Below are 17,253 nucleotides of genomic sequence, written 5' to 3'. Positions count from 1 at the left end.
TCACACACACACACGCACGCACGCACACACACACACGTTCACAAACACACACATAACACACACGCTCGCACAGGTGTGAAATCTGATTGGTTGGCCCTGTGTCAGATCGCCCCCTCCTTCTCCACCCCCTCCCCCCAATCCCCAACTTGTCCCACGCGCTCCAAGCCGGCGCTCAGTCTTTCAAGAGACTCCCAGCAGAGAGAGAGAGAGAGAGAGAGAGAGAGAGAGAGAGAGAGAGAGAGAGAGAGAGAGAGAGAGAGAGAGAGAGAGAGAGAGAGAGAGAGAGAGAGAGAGAGAGAGAGAGAGAGAGAGACGTTGGACACCCAGGACTATCCGTCTTGCTGAAAATAGGAATAGGGGGGGAAAGCCAAGTCACGGCTGTCCTAAATGAATGGAGCCCGCGGCGGAGGAGAAGCTGACCGATGCCGCAGCGGAGGACTTCGTGAGGTGGCTGCCGTGCGTTTTACCTGAGACACACAACTGATGCTTCATTCATCTGTGCGGGACTTTGCACGAGTGACCCCTTGAATCGCTGTCGTTTTGCTTGCCGGACTGTTGCAGCCGGGCGGCGTGAGGTACAGCCCGACAGACATGGCTTTCCTTTGGAGTTCTGCAGAAAGGGAAAAGTGGAACGGGCCATTTCTACTTCTCAATCTTTTTTGCTGTTTCATACTGAGCAAAGTAAGTTGAATTTTATCATTAACTCCGCGCGCTCGCAGAAATTATGCATCAACGCGAGACAACGCTCATAAAGTGTCCGATATGTTTTCCAGGCAAGTGTGAAGTAGCCCATTCTTATGTACACTGTCCCCTCTATAGAGCATCCTTTTGGATATTGGTGCTGACAGTGCTGCAGCTCACCACGACGCATCGACGCTGCTCCGGTCCCTCAATTTACCCCAGAACACAGGTACGCTTACTTTGCATTTTAAGTTCATTTCAATCACGTGTTTAGTCTGTTTCATCACGTTTTTCCGTTAATACGACGGCAAAGGGGAAAACGTGGTCGTTTAGACGAGTGCGTTACGTCTAGCGGGGTGCTCTTCTTTTCATTTGCGTTAAAACTTGACTCCCAGCCCATTCCCTGCATCCTTTGCCTGGCAAGCGGCGAACTGCGGCCGTGTGTTGAATGTGATATCTCTTCTCGACGCCAGAGGGCGACACGCCACCTAACTCAGCGCTGTCAGACTCATACGTGCGGTTTCAAATTGATACATAGTATATATGGCAGTTTTATGTAACCTGCTGAAACTTGTATGTGACTCGCCCTCCATGTTTTTTTTAAATAACCCTTATGTATTAGACGACATAGTCAGTGTCTTGTACAAACCTAGACTGTAAATAGCTGCAAATAGACATAAGTAAACAAACCTAACACCAACATATACAGCACCTTACTGCTGTCACACTGTTCATAAGTGCTAGATGTCCATCTTAAGAAGAATGTATTAGGAAACCGTATACCTTACCTGATCCCCCTCATCCCCTTTGTTAAGTTTTAACAAAGTGTCTGACCCCTTATCAGTACTAATGGCACTCAGGGTCGACTAAACCGACAAACTAATCACTGCGTGGTCTTGTCTCAGTCTACCAGATGTATATCAGATATAATATATAGATATAGATATGGAAATAGATATCTAAATATAGATATAGCTATAGATGTTTTATATATATATATATGTGTGTGTGTGTGTGTGTGTGTGTGTGTGTGTGTGTGTGTGTGTGTGTGTGTGTGTGTGAGTGTGTGTGAGTGTGTGCACGTGCATGCATGTTCGTGAAAGAGTGAGAGAGAGGTCCTCTTTTTGCAGACTGTTTGTTTGTACACTGTCAGACATGGTTCACTGCACCTGGTTTGCTAGTTAGGAGTTTAGGGAGGGCCAAATGGAGTGTGCTAAGAGTGTGCGTGTGCGTGTGCATGGCATGTGTTTGTGTGTGAGTGTGTGTTTAGTGTGAGTCAGGGAGAGGGAACGAGCACTTGAATTTTACGTGTAACTCAAGTGCTTTGGGGGTCTACCTTAAAGTCTTAGAAAGCTGAAGAATGTTTTATTTTCCTTGGTCCTCTGCTGCTCTGTGAGTAGAGCATGGCACTGGCACTGGCGTTGGACGGTTCAGAGGGTTGCCTCCAGCTGTGACCAACTTTCCTAACTAGAAGAGAGCACTCAGTGGGGTGCAGATCCCCGCCAGATGTATCTCCCCTTCTCCTGTGCTTGCACTTGGGCGAAAAACCAGCTGAGGAGTTGGCACTCAGTTGCAGTATAAAACAGGTTTTTCAAAGGTTTTGAATCACCGCAACCACGAGAGGTCCTTGATCATACAGTGCACACAAATGATTAGGCTGACAGGCCCAGTAGTATGCGAGATTAGAAAGACAGAAGAAAGAAAGCTACATTATTTTGTCATTGCATTCCTACAACTAATTTGTTCTCTGCATTTAACACTATTGTATAGGAGCAGTGGGCCACTGCAGCAAATCATGTCTTTATTGATTAGCAGTGGACAGATACATGTACACACAGACAGAAAAAAAACAGTCTTTCCTAAGACTTTTGCACATCGCCCAAGTCGACTGAATGGGAAATATGAAAAAATAAAAAAATTTTGATATGCAGCGCTCAAACTAAAAAAATATACCTAATAAAAACGTTTTGCCTGTCAGTCTGTGGATGTGAAACCTCCGAGGCAGATCCTCGTATGAATGTGACCAAGTCTGACATGAAATAACAGAGATCAGGCTGTCATCATTTCGAAGCCCTTATTAAAAGACTTCAAATGTGTTTAACCGACATGGTTTTCATGATATAAAATGAATCAAGGTGAATTGCTGCATTTTTGATTGACTTTCATTCATAAAACAACAGTAAGAAAACATAGCTCAGCCTTGGGACATTTTTTATTGTAGCTACTGAGATGATTTCCAGCTGTGACTGATTCATCCTACTCTTGAAATTGTATTTTTATAGCAGAGTTTTATCATTTGGAGACTATGACACTTCCGTGTGGTGGCAAGGTGACTAAAGTGGATTATTTTTGGTTTATCCAGTGTTCCTCCAGTTCTCCTGTGTTGAGCTCAGCAGTGAATGGCTTTCTAGCTTGCGAAATACAAGCGACTTCTCGTTTACTTTCATGACTCAATACCCGAATACATGTTTTGGTTTTGACACCATCGCTGCCCGATCCGACTCAACCATAAATGGGAGTCCCGCATGCGCACAGTTGACTCAAATCAGGCAGCGACTGAGAGAAGCATTGGTTGAGCGAGCTAGTGAGGGAATGAGGAGAGAGAGTGGCGATAGCGAGAACAAACATTTTTTAGAAGGATTTGAATCACTGCAACCACAGAAAGGTCTTCATCATATAGTCATAACTGTGCACAAATAATTTTAGGCTGATAGGTCCAGTAGTTTGCGAGATTAGCCCTGGACACACACACACACACACACACACACACACACACACACACACACACACACACACCGCACGACCAAACACATAATCCCATCCAGGCTATCTGCCTAGCGGGAATAAAAATATATGTACTCATAGTACAATAACAAGCTTTATGTCCACAAAGAAATGTATACGTTCTTGCTGGCCGCTTTAAGACGTCCTCATGATTCATAGAATACTCATGTTCACATCCAAGGCATTCACACTCCCAGTGATGACACACTGTCTATCACCATGTATGTTTCTCTCACTATCACAACATGTCTGTCTCTGTGCTAAATATATACATTATTTGGTCTCACTGAAGAAGGTCATAGTGTACAGTATCCAGGGCAAGCTGCTGTTGACTGTAAGTCCAAGGTTGCTGTTATTTCTGTGCCCTCTCAGGTGATAATCAACCACATATCATTTTCCCAGACAAGGCTGAACACATTTGCAATGGCCATCCATAACAGTAAACCAAAATCAACACTTAAACTATTTTATTTGTTTGCATGGCAGTTACTCACTGGCCCAAAGGGCATAGGCTAATGTGATACTGTATCAGCCTCCTTCAGTAACCACTAAGGATTTCCGGCAATGTGACTGTTTCTTAGAATAACAAATTCTATCTAATCACGCACAACACAACGTACCAAGCACATTTATCATTCTTATTCTTGGAGTTTGACTTTGACTTGTTAGATCTAGATAGCCTAATTTCCCTGGCCATATTGTCCTCATATCAATTAGAGAGACACAGACTGAGTCACAATTTGCCATGTTATGATTCAGTCATTCTTTGGTGTGTTTGCATTGTAATAGAAGTTATGCTGCGTAGCATGCTAACATCCTTACACGTGTATAGGCAGTGCTTCATTCCTTCAAACTGACGAGCTGCTAGAAACTGACCTGTGCTGCTTCAGCAAAGACAATGATACCTCAGAAGATTCAATTCAATTCAATTCAATTTATTGTCATTAAAAACAACGTGCAGACACAGGTTAAAAATGAAATAAAGGCTGCGGCTTCGCCAAACAGTGCAAGACAGACATACACAAACACAGCAAACACGGTATAAGATATATACAGATGAAGACCAAAAGCTAAAAATAAGTTAAAAAAGAGCACGAGTACAAAAATATTTAAAAATATCCACAACTATTCAGTGGGTAGCCAGGTTCAGGTGGGCAACATCTTGGGGAATGAAGTTGTTTTTGAGCCTGGTAGTGCGGGTTCTGAGGCCCCTGTAGTGCCTCCCAGAGTGCAGGGGGGAGAACAGTCTATGGTTGGGGTGGGTGGGCTCTCTGCTGATGCCGAGACCCCTTAAAAGATAGGAAAACATTTGCCATAGGTCTTTCTTCTGGAAAGCCAATTTTGCTGCAGCTTGAGAAGTAGGCTATTCTGAAGTTGACCTTTGGAGGGAAGACCATTAGTTTCCTTGGCCACATACTATCAGATGTTTAACTGGTCTAAGAGCCCATGCCTGTGACCAGCCACCATCTCCCTTTATGACCTGCTGTTATCCACCGTGAACTGTAGTAAAAATTGTAAAAAAGTCAAACATGATTCACTCTCCTCTGAAGGTGCTGTGTTGGCATTGTCTAAAACCCTTCCTTCTCTTGTAACTCTTTCTTGACCCTGCCAGCAAAAGTATATGAGGCAGGTCAAGGAGAATTTACAATGGAAGGGAGAAGGTCATCATTTTTAGACAATCCACAATTCAGCCAAAATCCATGCTTGCTGTTTTTCTTTTCTAAACCACATGGAGATCATGAAGTAGAAAGTTTTAGATCAACAGCGAGTGCATATATATATATTGGTATATAACACTCACAAAGTCAATAATTTATAGATCATCTCAATGAAGAGTGAATTAATCATCTCCAGAAGTGGTGAATCCATTTTTTGCATCTACAAAATGTCTGGGACCATATGCAGCATCACCATTGTTCCTCATGAGCCTTTCCTACATCCCTCTCTCCCCTCCATTCACATCGGAGGCTTTTCAGGATGTTTCAGTTCAGTTTATTTCTATCAAAGCAACAGACTTAGTATCTAAAGTTAGATATCTTCAGTCTCTCTATTGCCGAGCTTTCTCTTTCTAACCCTATTTCTCAAATCTCACACAACTCTTTATTCATTCTCTCCGCGTTTTATTGAGTGTGAATGTTGCCAAAGGGTCTCAATAATCTCTTGTTGTCCCTCATTTTCTCTTCATCCCTTTCCTCTCTCTTCCCTTTCAGACTTTGAGATTGTTGCTCCGTACGAGGTCAACCACCAAGGCTTGTACATCTCGCATGAAGTTTCTCACTACCAGAGCAGCAGGCGACGCAGATCCCTGCAACCTAAAGCAAGCTTATCGAGCACTGATGCCAGCAGACAAACCGTCCATTTCCGGCTCAGCGGCTTGGGGCAGGACTTCCACATGGAGCTGAGCGAGGCCTCAGAGAGCCTGATCGCACCTGGCTTCACTGTCCAGGTCCTGGGAAAGGACGGCACCAAGAGCCTGAGGGCCTACCGACGGGATGACCTCTGCTTTTACCAGGGGTCGCTAAGGTCAAGGGTCAACTCCTCGGTGGCTCTTTCCACATGCATAGGGTTGGTGAGTCTGAACGTGCCTGGAGTTGGGCTGTGGGTGGGTAGGGGGGGGGGATGGATGGGGAAGTGGGTCTAGTTAAGCGGGATGAGTGTTTGTGGGTGTGTGTTTGTGAGCTTGGTTGTGTGTACATGTGTGTATCTGTTGACAGGAGTCCTGGATTTGTGTTTCTGTGAGGTGCATTTGTGGTGATTGAGCGAATGACAGAGAGAGCGATGGTTGGAGGGAGGGCAGGGAAAGAAAGCTCTTTGAAGTAGTAAAAAAATATCAGATTACGATCAGTCAAACTGGACCTAGAGGGAAAAAAAATATTAATCAGCTGTAAGAGAGTGCCCTTCCCTTCGAGTTATGCATGATTTCAAAGTGGTCCTGTAATGCTACTATGAACTTGCCACTCACACAGCACTTGAGTGACTTCATGGACGCTTAAGTAAATGCCTCATCTGCATCATCTGGCTCACCTCTTCAGAAAATTACTCGACTAGCGCTTGACTTAAACCCTTTGGCTAAGTGGGAGCCCTTAAGGTCAGCCACAAGGACTTTCCCCTCAGTCCTGACCCATTTTTCCAACTCATCCATTGTGTGTGTGTGTTTTTTTTTAAGTGATTGACATGAAATGATGTCCAAAGAGAAGTTTGTGCTCCAAAGGACCCATGAAACACTTTCAGGGCACACGGACACAGCGTGGAAGATCATAATTTAACAATATGTTTCTTAAAAGCTCACATTTTGGATCTACAAGGTTTTTGTCAAGCAGCAAAACTTTGTTCAAGAGTTTGAACCCGGGGAGAAAAATCAAGTCACTTTCCATGCAAAAATATCAGGCTGCCATTTTCAATTCATACAATCTTAATAAGCTTCCATTCAAATCTGTTGAGTGTGGATTAATTTTTATTAGCCCGGACTAAACTATACAATCCAAAGGCTAGCTGGCATTGTCAATTTCATCCCCTCTCAGTCTTTGGTCTGTAAGACAGGGTTTCCTCTGTTTTTGTTATGGTTGGAGATATTTTTGAGTTTTATTCCACATGTATCCCTTATCATCATTATGATTATGATTATGATGTTTTCTCTGGCGGCGGCTGCTGCTTTCTTGAGATGGTGGTGATGGCCAATCCACTGCTGAATGCCTACAGGGGAAACTACGCCATAAGCATGACAAGAAGCAAACCAAGCACACAGTCTGGGCCATAAAACAAAGAACTGCATGCATCATAACCCTGTCGGCATTCCCAGTATGAACCTACACACACACACACACACACACACACACACACACACTGCACATTGCCATACATGCACACAAATACATAAATAATAATAACAGTAATAATAATTTTATTTATAGAGTCCTTTTCAAGCAATAAGCACAAAGTGATTTCCAGGGTGAAGAAATTCAAAACACAGGCAACATTAGGGAGCAAATGCAAGAGGTAAATCATGAAATCTATGAAAACGTATGCACATACATACATACACAATCTAAAACATAAGCGACAATTAGGGACAATTGCAAGAGATAATGAAACATGCAAATACACACCTACATACATGCAAACATAATATACACATACATACTACACACACACACACACACACACACACACACACACACACACACACACAAGATCAAAAGTGTTCAATAAACAAGATAAAACCAACAGTTCCTGATCCAAAGAAAATACATACATTGAAACATATGCCCATACACACACCCACATGCACATACACATAATATACACACGCATACTATATGTGTATATATAATGTATACATACATAGATACACATAAACACACACACACACACGCACACACACACAAGATAAAAATACCCATATATTGACTAAGTTTGAGAAGCTTGAGGTTGTGATTAGATTAGATTAGATTAGATTAGATTAGATTAGATTAGATTAGATTAGATTAGATTAGATTTATTAGCCCCACGACCAAGGCTGATTGAATTTATTTTCGGTACACATTAAACTCTGCAGCACAATACATACACGGACAACAGATTTATGACTGAGAAAGAAACAAAGAGACAGATGGAGAGAAAGCAATACAGTGAAATGATCACTTAACACTGTCTCTACACTGTATCATCTCAGTATCAATGCATCCTACTAAAGCTGCCATTGTAGCCATTATCAAAGCCTCACCTATTCTGTATCTGTACTGCAGCAGTATTTCAGATTGTTACAGTGCAAGGAGTTCTCTGATAGATGCTTCTTTGTACTTTAATGTATATACCACGTGCACTGACCACTGTTTTTCATACAGTCTGCAGGTGGTGATCTGTTCATTGGCGGTTGCTAGTTTGAAGGACAGCAGATGTACAGCTTTGTGCTGAAACTAACACTTTGATAGGGAACCAGAAGAAATTGGTTTCTCTAGTGATTGGTTGAATTCATTTCCCGACTTTTTGTTGATCTTGACCCATGTGCTTGATCAGTGTGTTGCACTTTTAACATTTCTTTTGATTAGTTATAATAGATCCCAGCCCCTTCTTTGTTGGTCCATTGTTTATATTCCCACTGTGAAAGACCACTTTGTTTTTGAGAATGTCCAGCAGAAAGACTATGTCACATCTCGAGGGAAGTCTCTTCTCGTGTGTGTGTGTGTGTGTGTGTGTGTGTGTGTGTGTGTGTGTGTGTGTGTGTGTGTGTGTGTGTGTGTGTGTGTGTGTGTGTGTGTGTGTACGTACGTCCATATGTGTGTCTGCATCTCAAAGCAGAACCCAGTAAAAGAACCAGCCAAAAGGTCCAAGGGTTACAGAGGCTGTAAATGTGGTTCTCACGACTGAGACGCAGTGGTCTGTGCTGCACTGGGCTGGGCTGGGCTAGGTCAGCACGTCGCTGGGAATTTGACTTTTTTCTTGTGTGAGTCAGAGAATGGCAGAAACTAGACCAGCAGGGTAAAAGTAGTCAGACTTTTTGCAAAGCTCAGGGAAAAATATCATCAACAGTTGTAATCCAAAGGGCCAAAATGTGTCATGTATGTCATACACTTAGTGGCATATTTAAAAATCTGCAGTATATTGGCAAGGTTATCACCGATTGAATATATAGGTCTTGTCAACTAGCATGACGGGGCTATTAGCATGTTTGTTTTCTTAACATCTGAAAAATAATTTCCGTTTGAATTCTGACCAATAGAGAAAAGTCTGCACTCGCCCAAACTGAAATAAATTATATCATACATGGGTTTGCCGGATTGTTGAAATTCCATTATTTGATGTAATATTTTAACTTTTCCTCTGCTGCTCAAGTATTTGAAATTTTAGTTTCAATATCTATTTGACTCGTGCAAGTTTCCAGTTCATATGCATGTAATCATTCGAATTTGAGTATGTGTGTGTGTGTCCTCAAGATCATATGTGATTTGTCAAACAGTTATAAAGTTCACCTGGTCATCTGACAGGAGGTCAGATGGAAGACCTTGGTCTCTGGACAATCTCCTATTTGACAGGGCACAGGTAAATATTGACCAGAGGGGGCCAAATCAATCATTGGTACTGATTTGCTGAAGCACCTGGCCTCCGGTTAATCCATGATACGAGCTGTAAATGGACTATTCCCACTAGTGACCTTCTGTGTGGTGATGAGCAGAATCAGATTCACCATTATTCACCAAGGACAATCAGTGTGTGAGGAATTAAACTTGGCATGGCTTAGATTCCCCACATTACAGACGCTCTGTGGATTTGTCTAGTGCAAAATGGAGCAGAGGGCTAGTACCTCTATGCCTGGGGTGCCCAACCAGTCGATCGAGTTCGACCATTCGATGGCGAGCTGATTGCCAGTCGATCGCGAGATGATTTTGAAAAATGGATTTAGATTTTGAAAAAAAAGAAAGAAAAAAAAGGCAGACCTTTGTGTTCACATCTTGACTGACATCGAATCTGACTAACCATTAAGAGGCAAGGTCTGCATTAGCGCTGTATTAGTCAGATTCAACGTCAATCAAGATGTTATTGGCGAATTATCTCACTCGCAAGCTCTGACGTATCAAGGCGTAGCCTTACGTTCACTGTCAGCGTCAAAGTGGAGAAGAGGAGGCGAGAACTGACTAACGTTAACAAGATCGGCTTCTCTTTAGTTTTCTGAGTGCTCGGAGACGACAAACAACAAAAATGGCAGAAGCCAAAAGATCAAAAACATGTTATTTTCCACAATGAATGGGAGGAAGATTAAAATTGTTCGTTTATTCCAACGCAAAATCCATCTGACTGATCTACAATGCTAGTGTGGCTATACCGAAGAAGAGTAATTTGGAGCGGCATTTTAAAATGGTGTACAATGGTGTACAAAATGGTGTTTCTACGAGACAACACCAAGGGTAAGGCTGCAACGATAGCACCGTGTCGCGTCGGTCATGTTCTTGTTAAGTATAAGAAATCGTTCAAAGACGGCGAAATTGTGAAAGAGGCGTTTGTTGTGGCTGCAGATGCACTCCGGTGGTTTCAAGAATAAAACGGACATTGTGAATGCCATTAAAGACGTTCAACTACCCCGGAATACTGTTACACGGCACTGTGAGAAAATGGCCGAGAATCTCCACGCGCAACTGAAGAAGGACGTTGATGTGAGTGTTTTTCCCTCCAGTTCGACGAGTCAGCCGATATGGTAGATGTGACACAGTGATGCGTTTTCATTAGAATGGCCTTCGAAGGCATGAGCTCAAAAGAGCTGTTCATTACATTACATTACAGTCATTTAGCCGATGCTTTTATCCAAAGCGACTTACAGTAAGTGTATTTAATATAGGAAATCAGGAGAACTACTAGTCATCAGAGGGCATAAGTGCATCTTCTCTTTAAATAAGCATCTAAGAGCAAAACCAGTGCTAAAGTAAAAGCGCAAGAAAGAGATTTTTTTTAAAAATGAGTTAATATGATAAGTGCTAAGAGCAAGTAACAGGGTAGTAGTTCTTGAAGAGATGAGTTTTCAACATGCGCCGAAAGATGGGCAGCGACTCCGCTGTCCTGACAGTGGGGAGTTCATTCCACCTCTGTGGGGCCAGACAGAAAAGAGCCGTGACCGGGTCGATTGGCAGCGGGGGCCGCTGAGCGACGGGGCAACCAGGTGTCCCGAGGCAGCAGAGCGAAATGGTCAGGCGGGGGTGTAGGGCTTGACCATGGCCTGAAGATAGGACGGAGTTGTTCCTTTCACTGCCCTGTAGGCTAGCACCAGAGTCTTAAACTGGATGCGAGCAGCTACTGGGAGCCAGTGTAGGAACATGAGAAGGGGAGTTGTGTGGGAGAACTTAGGGCGGTTGAACATCAGACGAGCTACAGCTTTCTGAACAAGCTTCAGAGGTCTGATGGCCAATGCCAGGGTGCCAGCAAAAAGGGAGTTGCCATAGTCCAGCTGGGAGATGATCAGAGCCTGGATGAGCACCTTTGCCATCTTGTCAGTGAGGAATGGGTAAATCTTCCTGATGTTATAGAGGAGAAATCTGCAGGAGCGAGTAACTGATGCAACGTTTGCAGCAAATGACAGTTGGTCATCCAGGATCACATCCAGATTCCTTGTAGTCCAAGTTGGCGTCACCACGGTGTTGTCAGTGGTGATGGCCAGGTCTTGGTGTGGGCAACCTTTCCCCGGGAGGAACATCAGCTCTGTCTTGTCCAGATGGAGCTTCAGGTGGTGTGTCGCCATCCCCTCCAAGATGTCAGTCAAGCACGCAGCAATGCGTGTCTCTACTTGTGTGTCAGAGGGAGGAAAGAATAAGGTCAGCTGGGTGTCATCGGCATAACAATGGTAAGAGAAGTCATGCGAGCGAATAACAGAACCCAGGGATGTTGTGTACAGGGAGAAAAGGAGAGGACCCAGAACCGAACCTTGTGGAACGCCTGTAGTCAGTCTGCGAGGCTCTGACACAGATCCCCTCCATGTCACCTGGTAGGCGCGATCCATCAGGTAGGATGCAAACATTGAAAGTGCAGAGCCTGTGACACCCAGCCCCTTCGAGGGTAGAGAGGAGGATCTTGTGATTCACTCTGTCGAACACAGCTGACAGGTCCAGGAGAATCAGGACGGAGGAGAGAGCATTTGCTATAGCGATTCTGTCACTGCAAGGAGGGCCGTCTCTGTCGTGTGACCCACCTTGAACCCAGACTGGTTGGGGTCCAGGAGGTTGTTCTGGTGGAGGTACAAAGAAAGTTGGTTAAAGACAGCATGTTCGAGAGTTTTGGATAGAAAGGGTAGAAGGGGAATCGGTCTGTAGTTTTTGACGTCAGGGGTGTTAAGTGAAGGTTTCTTGAGAAGGGAGGTGACTAGCAGTCTTGAAGGCAGATGGAAATCATCCTGCCTGGAGGGGGGTGTTGAAGTCACCGAGAAGGATCAGTGCAGAGTCATCAACAGGGAAGTGCGAGACAACTGTGCCAAGCTCCTCCAGAAACTCACCAAGGGGGCCTGGTGGGCGATACACAACCACAATGGTGAGTTTGACTGAAAAGAGACAGTAACAGCATGAAATTCAAAAGAGGGCGGAGAAAATTGTGGAATGGAAACAAGAGAGTATTTCCATTTTGGGCAGACTAGCAGGCCAGTACCACCACCCTGCCTCCCAGCTCTGGGAGTGTGAGAAAAAGAGTACACGCCTGACAGAGCTGCGGGTGTGGTAGTGTTTTCTGGCATGATCCAGGTCTCAGTTAGAGCAAGAAAGTTGAAGGAGAGCAACGATGCGTAGACTGAGATAAAATCAGCTTTCGGCACTGCAGACTGGCAATTCCAGAGCCCTCCCGTCACCACTTCCTAAACGTGAATCGAGAGAGTGGGATAGATGAGATTGGTAGAGTCACAGTGCCTAGGAGTGACCCAATGTCTATGCCAGCCCTGGGAAGAAGAAAGGACAGGAATGCGAAGGAAACACATAGTCTATACTAGGTACACAAAATACCGGATCTAAAAAGAGCAGTCCTTGCTTGGTCACCATTTTGCCACTTAAAGGACAGATGAGAGGTGAAGATATTTTTCAAGCATTCATGGAATTCGTTAACCAGAATATACTGCCCCTTTTCAAACTCATCTCCATTACAACTGATGGCACACTTACTATGGCAGGCCATACTAATGGGTTTGTTGCATTGTGCAAGCAAAGTGATTTTTCCCAGACTTCCTTAATTATCATTGCATAATTCACCAACAAGCGCTGTGTGGGAAAATCTTAAACATGAAAGAAGTGATGGATAAAGCTATGAAGATTGTGTTCTCGGTTAGAGCAAGGAGCCTACAGAGGAGGCTATTTCGTACACACGTGGAGGAGACAGGAGCATAACACACAGACCTGTTGCTGCACATGGATGTAAGGTGGCTGAGCAGAGGTACATTTTTGGAGAGATTCAGTGAGTTGTTGCCTGAAATCAAAGCTTTTCTCAAGCTCGCTAAACCTGCCAAATATACACAGCTAGAGGACAACAAGTGGCTTTTGGATTTGGCATTTCTAACCGATCTCACTAGCATGCTGAATGAGCCGAATTTAGAACTACATGGAAAGGATTAATATGTAATAAACATGATCAGCTCAGTGAAGGCATTTAAAAGCAAGCTCCCAACTACTGTCAAGTAGGCTGCAATGCATTGACCTGTGAAACTTTGCTCACATACAGGCAGAACTTAAACATCAGGGTAACGACACAGCACAGCTTGATGATGCACATTATGAGGAGCAAGTTCAGAGCCTGTTGCCAGCTATCTGTGTTTTTTGGAAGTATTAATGTGGATGACATTGCCTCCAAGGTGGCATCACTGTTTCACCTGGACAGCTCTGCTGTGGAGAATGGGATCCTCACACTTCAAACTGACATTGAGATTAAATGCAGGGCAACACAAGGGATGAAGGGAGCATTCTGGGAGCTACTGCTGCAGGAAAAGCACCCCAACCTCAGGAGATGTGCCATGAACTTCACAGCAAGTTTTGGATCAACCTACCTGTGTGAATCTGCTTTTTTTTCACATGAAGCTCATCAAGTTGAAGTACAGATCCACAAAAACAAGATGACCACCTTGTGGCCTGCCTAAGGCTTGCAACCAGATGCTACAACCCTTACTATGAGAAACTAGCCTCCTCCTCCCAGTGCTAGCAGTCCCACTAAGGTAGAGAATGACATTTATTTCTACTTTTCTAACTGAGAGATTTATACTGTATAGTGCCTGTATAATTTTCTGTTTGTCGTGTGTATTGAATGGGTATTACAGTAATACAGTTCCATATTTGGGCTGGTAGATCTCAGCTGGCTGACAAATGTAAAAGTAGATCTTGGTTCAAAACAGGTTGGGCACCCCTACCATATGCTAATTAATGTAGTTCGCAGTGGAAATAAACAAATCCTTATAATGACAAAATGTTGAAGGAATGTGGAAGTTAGCAGTTCATTAACTCATTTTCTTATCAAAGTGCAATTCACAGGGTTGTAGAGTTGGCCAGGAATCAACAAAACACCTTGAACTGGTGTGAAGTCAGTGATGAAATCTATTTGTGCATTCACACTACACCGATCAGCCAAACCATTAAAACCACTGACAGCTAAGTGAATAACACTGATTATCTCATTACAATGGCACCTATCAAGAGCTGTAATATATTAGGCAGCAAATGAACAGTCAGTTCTTGAAGTTGATGTGTTGGAAGCAGGAAATATGGACAAGCATAAGGATCTGAGCAACTTTGACAAGGGCCAAACTGTCATGGCTAGACGACTGGGTCAGAGTATCTCCAAAACTGCAGGTCTTTTTGGATGTTCCTAGTATGCAGTGGTCAGTACCTACCAAAAGTGGTCCAAAGAATGACAACCGGTGACCCGACGACAGGGTCATGGGCACCCAATTCTCATTGATGCATGTGGGGAGAGAAGGTTAGCCCGTCTGGTCTGATCCCACAGAAGAGCCACTGTAGCTCGAATTGCTGAAAAAGTTAGTGCTGGCTATGATAGATGATTGTCAGGACGCAGTGCAGCACAGCTTGCTGTGTATGGAGCTGCATAGCTGCAGATGGGTCAGAGTGCCCATGATGACCCCTGTCCACCACCGAAAGAACCTACAATGGGCATGTCAGCATCAGAACTGGACCATGGAGCAATGGAAGAAGGTGGCCTGGTCTCATGACTCACGTTTTATTTTACATCATGTGGATGGCCGAGTGTGTGTGCTGCATTTACCTGGGGAAGAGATGGCACCAGGATGGACTATGGGAAGAAGGCACTGTGATGCTCTGGGCAATGTTCTGTTTGGAAATGTTGGGTCCTGGCATTCATGTGGATGTTACTTTGACAAATACCACCTACTTACTTGCTTTGGCTGATCAATGTATGTGGCAATGTATTTATCATGGTGTTAACTGAAAATTATCATGAACATACCACACATGCTCAGATATTGCTAGCATGTCCCAAGTGGGAGGACAGAGATGGCATTCTTTTATTTGCCACTATCATCTTAGAGAAAGAGCAAGAGAAGGAAGGAGAGTAAGAAAAACAAAATGAAACAGCAATAGATAGTGACAGAAAAAGAGAGAGGAATGTGTACTTTTGAGAGCTACTTCTCTCCATGGCATTTTGAAGGACTGAAAACCCCCCTTAGGAGGAGTGCCATGTTGTAAAGCCTATGTATAAATTCTCTTTGCAACAGCAGCCCAGATCGTGGTTAGCCCAGCTTTGATGACAGTAGGGAATTCAGCCATAAAAATCTCCTACTTACTAGTAAGAAGTCGATGGAATAAAAGAAGCAGACCAAGCCCACTGACTCCACTGTTCACCTGCCAAATTGTTTGAGACTCTGCAGACACAGTGGCACAGATCATAAAGCAGGTCCTTCTGTGTGTCGATTTTACGCTGTAGCATAATCCACTTTAGTCTTGAGTTTTTATGAGGGTGAGGGAAAGGGAGTTGAGGAGTGAATAAAGTGCCATGTGGACTTTGTTTAACACTGCTACAACCACGCTTTTTTTTCTACAGTTTTGCATATAGCATAACTTTTTTTCTTTGCAGCCTAAACATACATATATCTAAAACAGACAGTTTCACAATCTGATAATTTCATAAACGGACACAATGGATGCATCCATAGTGCTCAGGTACATTTGGCTCCTGATTTGTGTCATGTTGGCTTTTACAGCAAAAAAAAAAAAGCTGTTTCTAATAAAGTGCACTACAGCGACACAAAGGGATAATCTTTATTGCGGCCACACCAAGGAAGCCTCATCATAGTTTTATTTTATTGCACATATACTGTTTATTTATATGCACACACAACATGTAATTAGTTTTAATCGTGGTGCTTATAGAGTTTCACACCTTGCTCAGTGACACTACATTAAAAGTCACTGTTCGTCATTATATAAGTTAGTGAATGAATGGACATGTAAGAATTGTATTTCACCAATTAGAGATTGATTTAGCAAGTCTTTAGAGAGATCTCAACTATCCTGAAGTGTCATGGTTGGGAACATTCAGAGTATGTGACATCTTGGTCGTTTTTGAGAGTGCAAAATGTTTCTTTTTTTTAATTCCTTCTGAACATTTGGTCTAAATAAGGGGAGTTCCTCATACAACTGACTCACTGTCAAATGTATACATACAGATAGTGTAGATGTTATTGGAGCTTATGTCTCTATGCATTTTTTCGCTTTGAAATAAATTCCGTGATCATCCCGGAGCCACACAACATGTATCTATTTGTCTGATCTAATTATCTCCACCAGGCGGTGATAGCCTGGAAGGGATTTTGTGTGTGTGTGTGTGTGTGTGTGTGTGTGTGTGTGTGTGTGTGTGTGTGTGTGTGTGTGTGTGTGTGTGTGTGTGTGTGAGTGTCAACCCAACATTTTTCGTGCACAGTTATGACTGTATAATGAAGAACCTCTGGTGGTTGCAGTAATTCAAAATCTTCGAAAAAAATGTTTGTTCTCACTATATCGCCGCCCCCTCTCCTCATTAACTCTCTAGCTCGCTCAACCAACACTGCTTTCCGTTGCTGCCTTATCTGAGTCAACCATGAACATACGTGACTCACAGCTATGGTTGAGTCAGATTGGGCAGCGTCAAATCCAAAACATTATTCAGGTATGAGTCTTGAAAGGAAATGAGAAGTTGATCCAATTTCGCGAGCCAGCAAGTCATTCACTGCTGATCTCAGCACTGGAGAACTGGGGGAAGACCAGAACCAAAAATAATTCACCTTATTCACCTTGCTGCCACACGGAAGTGCCATAGTCTCCAATGATAAAA

General features: G+C 43.5%; 1 protein-coding gene across 1 annotated transcript in view; it reads left to right on the top strand.

The window, feature by feature from the left end:
* Positions 1-529: 529 nt before the first annotated feature.
* Positions 530-17,253, top strand: part of LOC130117781 (A disintegrin and metalloproteinase with thrombospondin motifs 16) — a 115,023-nt gene continuing 98,299 nt past the window's right edge. The window contains exons 1-3 of the mRNA XM_056286003.1: positions 530-681; positions 820-910; positions 5,676-6,034. Of these exons, the coding sequence (XP_056141978.1) occupies positions 592-681; positions 820-910; positions 5,676-6,034 (540 nt within the window). The 5' untranslated portion in view covers positions 530-591. The remainder of the gene's footprint in view (positions 682-819; positions 911-5,675; positions 6,035-17,253) is intronic.

Source organism: Lampris incognitus, chromosome 9, assembly GCF_029633865.1.
Source record: "Lampris incognitus isolate fLamInc1 chromosome 9, fLamInc1.hap2, whole genome shotgun sequence".
In the NCBI taxonomy this organism is placed as follows: Eukaryota; Metazoa; Chordata; class Actinopteri; order Lampriformes; family Lampridae; genus Lampris; species Lampris incognitus.
This window is presented reverse-complemented; position numbering and strand designations above follow the sequence as displayed.